Consider the following 6,093-nt stretch of genomic DNA (forward strand, 5'->3'; position numbering starts at 1 on the left):
GGGCGGGGCTAAGGGGCGGGGCTGCCACGTTGCCAGGAGTGAGAAAAGGGGGCGTGGCTTCGCTTAGGGAAGAGAGCGCCACACTCAAAATGGCGGCGGGCGGGGAAAGGGGCGGGGCTTCGCGCCGCGCTCAAAATGGCGGGAAGCTATAAAAGGGCGGGAACGGAAGTGACGTCAGGGGAGGGCGGCCCGACCGGAAGTCGCCTCATGATGGGGGAGAAGAAGACGTCGGGTGAGGGGAGCGGGACCGGGGCGGGTTCGGGGGTTCTGGGGCCGGTTCGGGGGTCCCGGGGCCGGTTCGGGGGTCCCGGGGCTCTTTTGGGGGCTCCAGGGGTCGGTTCGGGGGGTCCAGGGGGGTCCCGGTGCCGGTTCGGGAGATTTTGAAGGGTCCCGGAGCCCTTTTGGGGGGTTTTGGTGCCGTTTTGGGGGTCCCGGTGTCGGTTCGGGAGGTCCTGGTGTCAGTTCGGGGGGTCCCGGTGTCGGTTCAGGACAAAAGTCCCGATTTTTTGGGAATTTTGGGGGGATAATTCCTGATTTTTTGGCGGAAAATTCCTGATTTTTTGGGGGATAATTCCCGGATTTTTGGGGGGATTTTGGGAACATAATTCCTGATTTTTTGGGGGATAATTCCTGATTTTTGGGCGGAAAATTCCTGATTTTTTGGGGATAATTCCCGATTTTTTGGGGGGATTTTTTAGGGATAATTCCCAGATTTTTTGGTGGAATTTTCAGGGATTTTTGGAGGATAATTCTTGATTTTTTGGAGGAATAATTCTCGATTTTTTGGGGGGGACTTTTGGGAAATAATTCCTCATATTTTGGGGGGGATAATTCCTGATTTTTCTGTGACAATTCCCAATTTTTGGCGGGGGATTTTTGGTGACAATTTCCCATTTTCAGGGGGGATTTTTGGGGGGATTTTTTTGGGATAATTCCCAGATTTTTGGGTGTATTTTTGGGTTTAATTCTGTATATTTTTTACTCCCCCAGGCCGTGTCCCCGAGGGCGCCCCGAGGCGGGTCCTGGACGCCCCGACGCGGCAGCGCCGCCTGCACCGGCAGCTCGAGGCCCTGGAGAACGACAACTTCGGGGACGACCCACAGGCCGGGCTGCCCCGGCCAGGGAAACGCCTGCCCCACTTCAGCGACACCGCCGAGACTGGTATGGGGGTTTGGGGGGCATTTGGGGGGTCCTGGGGGAATTTGGGGGTTCTAGGGGGCATTTGGGGGTTCTAGGGGGCACTTGGGGGGTCCTGGGGGGGATTTGGGGGGTCCTGGGGCGGATTTGGGGGGTCCTGGGAGGGATTTGGGGGGTCCTGGGGGGATTTGGGGGGTCCTGGGAGGGATTTGGGGGGGATTTGGGGGCTCCTGGGGGGGATCTGGGGGGTTCTGGGGGGATTTGGGGGTCCTGGGAGGGATTTGGGGAGTCCTGGGGGGGATTTGGGGAGTTCTAGGGGGATTTGGGGGGTCCTGGGGGGATTTGGGGGCTCCTGGGGGGGATTTGGGGGGTCCTGGGGGGATCCTGGGGGGATTTGGGGGCTCCTGGGGGGGATTTGGGGGTCAGGAATGGGAATTTAGGGGGACCTTGGGGCGGTTTAAGAGGTCCTGGGGGGCATTTAGGGGCTTCTGGGGGGGATTTGGGGGGTCCTGAGGGGTTCTGGGAATTGGGAATGGGGGATTTGGGGGATCCTGGGGGGGATTTGGGTGGTCCTAAGGGGGTTTGGGGGCATTTAGGGGTTGGGAATGGGGGATTTGGGGAGCCCCAGGGGGGGTTTAGGGGGTCCTGGGGGGGATTTGGGGGTCTTGAGGTTTGGGAATGAGGATTTGGGGGGTCCTAGGGGGGTTTAAGGGGTGCTGGAGGTCAGAAATGGGGGATTTGGGGGGTCCAGGGGGGTTTGGGGGTCAGGAATGGGGGATTTGGGGGGTCCCAGGGGGGTTTAGGGGGTCCCAGGGGGGTTTAGGGGGTCGGGAATGGCGGATTTGGGGGGTCCTGGGGGGGTTTAGGGGATCCAAGGGGATCAGTTTTGGGGTGATTTTGGGGTCCCAAGGATGTGGGGTCAGTTTGGGGTGATTTTTGGGGGTCCCAGGGCTGTGGGGTCAGTTTTGGGGTGATTTTGTGGTGATTTTGGGGTGATTTTTGGGGTTTCAGGGAAGAAGAAGAAGAAAACTCGGGGGGATCATTTCAAGCTTCGCTTCCGCAAAAACTTCCAGGCCCTGCTGGAGGAACAGGTGGGAAATTTGGGGGAAATTTGGGGGAATTTGGGGAAATTTGGGGAATTTAGGGGAGTTTGGGAAAATTTGGGGAAATCTGGAGGAATTTGGGGGAAATTCAAGGGGAGTTTGGGGGAAAATTCAGGAGAATTTCGGAAAATTTGTGGGAATTTGGAGGAAAGTTTGGGGAAATTTTGGGGGGAAATTGAAGGAATTTGGGGGAAATTTTGGGATTTTTGGGGGCTGAAATTGGGGTGAATTTGGGGTATTTTTGGGGTGAATTTCTGGTGATTTTGGGACTAAATTCTGCATTTTGGGGCTAAAATTCTGTAATTTTGACCCGGATTTTGGAGCTGGTTTGGGGCATTTTGGGTCAGATTTGAGGCTGATTTTGGGACTAAAATTCTGCATTTTGAGCTGGATTTTGGGGCTGATTTTTGGGACTAAATTCTCCATTTTGGGGCTGATTTTGGGGCTAAAATTCTCCATTTTGACCTGGATTTTGGGGCTGATTTGGGGCATTTTGGGTCACATTTGGAGCTGATTTTGGGGCTGATTTTGGGTTGATTTTGGAACTAGAATTCTCCATTTCTGGGCTGGATTTGGGGCTGATTTTGGGACTAAAATTCTGCATTTTGGGCTGATTTTGGGGCTGGTTTTGGGGGTTAAAATTCTCCATTTTGAGCTGGATTTGGGGCTGATTTGGGGACTGATTTTGGGGCTGATTTTGGAACTAAAATTCTCCATTTTTGGGCTGATTTTGGAGCTGATTTTGGGAACTAAAATTCTGCATTTTGAGCTGAATTTTGAGGCTAATTTTGCCCATTTTGGTTCAGATTTTGGACTAAACTCTGTCTCTGTTCCTTCCTCCCCTCCCTGACCCCCCAAAAACCCCCCAAAAACCCCCCAAAACCAGAACCTGAGCTCGGCCGAGGGCCCCAATTACGTCTCGGCCGGGGCCGCCCCGTCGCGGCTCCCCCAGCGCCATTTCTGTGCCGTCTGTGGCTTCCCCTCGGCCTACACCTGTGTCACCTGTGGGGCCAGGTACTGCTGCACACGCTGCCTGGGGACACACCAGGACACCAGGTAGGAGAAAAACACCAAAATCCCTGAAAAAATAAAAAAAAAAATGGGGCAAAAATGCGAAAAAACGGTGAAAAAATGGCTAAAAACGGCCAAAAAATGAGAAAAAACGACCAAAAAATGGGAAAAAAATGGGGAAAAACGGCCAAAAAATGAGAAAAAACGGCCAAAAAATGAGGAAAAAATGGCCAAAAAATGGGAAAAAACAGGCAAAAAATGAGAAAAAAACAGCAAAAAAAAAGAGAAAAAATGGCAAAAAAATGGGGAAAAATTGGCCAAAAATGGGGAAAAAAAAGCCAAAAAATTTAAAGAATGGCAAAAGAATTGGGGGAAAAAAATTGAGGTTAATGGGGAAAAAATGAGAAGAAAAAATCTGGGAAAAAATGGTAAAAAAATGGGTTATTTGGGGCTGGGGACATACCTGTGTCACCTGTGGGGCACCAGGGATGGAATAGACCCAAAATCCCCAAAAAAATGGGATAAATGGGGAAAAAACAGCAAAAAAATGGGAAAAAAATGGCCAAAAATTGAGAAAAAACCGATCAAGAAATGGGAGAAAACGGCAAAAAAAATGGGGAAAAAAGGGCCAAAAAATGGGGTAAAAGGGCCAAAAAATGGGAAAAAACGGGCAAAAAATGGGGAAAAAAATGGCCAAAAAATGGGTGAAAACAGTCAAAAAAATGTGGAAAAATCCGGAGTCATGTGCAGGTCAGGTGAGCCCCAAATTTGGGGTCACACCCTGGTGACCTTTGACCTTTCCCTTCCCTTCCCCATTGCAGGTGCCTGAAGTGGACGGTGTGACCACGCCCACAATATGGCGGCTGAGACCACGCCCACAAAAATGGCCGCCATGACTCCACCCACAACATGGTTGTCGTGACTCTGCCCCCAAAATGGCCGCCGTGACTGCCCACAAAATGGCCGCTGTGACTGTGCTTTGTGTGATCCCGCCCCTAAAATGGCTGCCATGGCCACATCCCCAATATGGCTGCATTGGCCATGTCTCCAAAATGGCCACACCCCAAAATGGCGGCCATGGCCCAACCCACAAAATGGCGACACCCATAGATGGCGGCTATGGCCCCACCAACAAAATGGTTGCCATGGCAACATTCCCAATATGGCGGCCCAGGATCCTCCCACAAAATGGCTGCCATGGTGGCACCCTCAAAAATGGCTGCCAAGACTCCACCTACAAAATGGCAACCTCCATAGATGGTGGCCATGGCCCCAACCACAAAATTGTTGCCATGGCAACATTTTCAATATGGTGGCCAAGGATCCTCCCAGAAAATGGCTGTCAAGGCTCCACCAACAAAATGGTGACCCCCATAGATGGCGGCCATGGCCACATCCCCAATATGGCTGCCTTGGCCCCACCACAAAATGGTTGCCATGGCAACATTCCCAATATGGCGGCCAAGGCTCCACCTGTAAAATGGCCACCATGCCCCACCCACAAAATGGCTGCCATGGTTCCAGCCACAAAATGGTTGCCATGGCAACATCCCCAAAATGGCTGCAAAGGCCACACCCCCAAAATGGCTGCCACAGCTATACCCACAAAATGGCTTCCATGGTCCCACCCACAAAATGGCTTCCACAGCCATACCCACAAAATGGCTGCCATGGTGACACCCCAAAAATGGCGACCCCCATAGATGGCGGCCATGGTCCCTTCCCCAAGATGGCGGCGGTTGCACCTCCTTGGAATCAAAATCTGCGTTTTTTTCCTACCAAAATCTTTGGGATCGATTTTATTGAGTGGGGGAGGGGCGGGGGAGGAGCTACAGCGGAGGGGGAGGGGCAGAGGGAAGGGGGCGGGGCCTCGGGAATGGGAGAAAAAATGGGAAAAATGGGGGAGAAAACAGGGAAAAAACAGGAAAACCAAACCAGAGCCCCAAACCCACGCTGGCCCTTTAAGAGCGGAGCTGCGCCGCCATTGGCTGGCGCTGGGGGTCCAAAATGGCCGCTCTGGGCTTTGATTGGACAAACAACTCCCCCCCCACCCCCAGGGGCTCCGCCCCTTTGTGAGAGTCGAGATCCTATTGGCTGCTGGGGGCCCTGCCCTGGGACCAAGCCACGCCCACTTTTATATAAGCCCCACCCATAAATGCAAATTGAGCCAAGCCACGCCCCATATTGTGCCAAGCTCCGCCCATTCAAACCAAGCTCCGCCCCTTTGTCCCTTTGTTGTGCCCAGGCTCCGCCTCCTGTGACGTCACCAGGGCGGGATCCCTCGGCGGCCAATCAGCATCGGCTCCGCCCCTCAGGGGCGGGGCGAGGCCACCTGTGGCTGTGGAGATAATGAGATGCAAATGAGATGCAAATGAGCTGGGGACGGGACAGGTGAACAAAGGGGTGGGTGTAGTCAGGGTGGGCGTGGCCAGGTGAAGGGCGTGGCCAGTGTGTCTTAGCTGGGGTGGGGCTCACCTGAGGGGCGTGTCCTACCAGGGGGTGGGGTTTGTCCCACCTGGTGGGTGTGGCCACATTCACCTGGTGGGTGGAGTTCTCCTCACCTGTGTGGGCGTGGCCTAGTGGGGGCGTGGTTTATCCCCAGAGGGCGTGGTCACTCCCTTGGTGGGTGGGGCTTACTATGGACGGGGTTTATCCCCCTGGTGGGCGGAGCTATGGGCGTGGTTTAACCAATAGGTGGAGCTATGGGCGGTGTTTATCCAATGGGTGGAGCTGTGGGCGTGGTTTCTCGCCAGTGGGCGTGGCCACTCCCCTGGTGGATGGGGTTTAAGGGTGGTGGGTGGGGCTGAAAGGGGGCGTGGTCTCCCCGGTGGGCGTGGCCACT

The 6,093-nt window shown here is 54.0% G+C and overlaps 1 protein-coding gene across 1 annotated transcript; it reads left to right on the plus strand.

Annotated features, from left to right (window-relative positions):
* Positions 1–169: 169 nt before the first annotated feature.
* Positions 170–5,029, plus strand: ZNHIT1 (zinc finger HIT-type containing 1). The gene is made up of 5 exons (XM_083881610.1): positions 170–232; positions 991–1,161; positions 2,149–2,228; positions 3,127–3,296; positions 4,073–5,029. The coding sequence occupies exons 1-5, from the start codon at positions 208–210 to the stop codon at positions 4,092–4,094; spliced, it is 468 nt and encodes a 155-aa protein (XP_083737736.1). The 5' UTR covers positions 170–207; the 3' UTR covers positions 4,095–5,029.
* Positions 5,030–6,093: the final 1,064 nt, after the last annotated feature.

The sequence above is a fragment of the Zosterops lateralis genome, assembly GCF_965231275.1.
Source record: "Zosterops lateralis genome assembly, chromosome: 34".
Taxonomy (NCBI): Eukaryota; Metazoa; Chordata; class Aves; order Passeriformes; family Zosteropidae; genus Zosterops; species Zosterops lateralis.

Coding starts and splice junctions, on each gene's coding strand:
- ZNHIT1 (XM_083881610.1), top strand. CDS start 208: ATGATGGGGGAGAAGAAGACGTCGG. Junction 233..990: donor GGGGGAGAAGAAGACGTCGG/GTGAGGGGAGCG, acceptor TTACTCCCCCAG/GCCGTGTCCCCGAGGGCGCC. Junction 3,297..4,072: donor GGGACACACCAGGACACCAG/GTAGGAGAAAAA, acceptor TCCCCATTGCAG/GTGCCTGAAGTGGACGGTGT.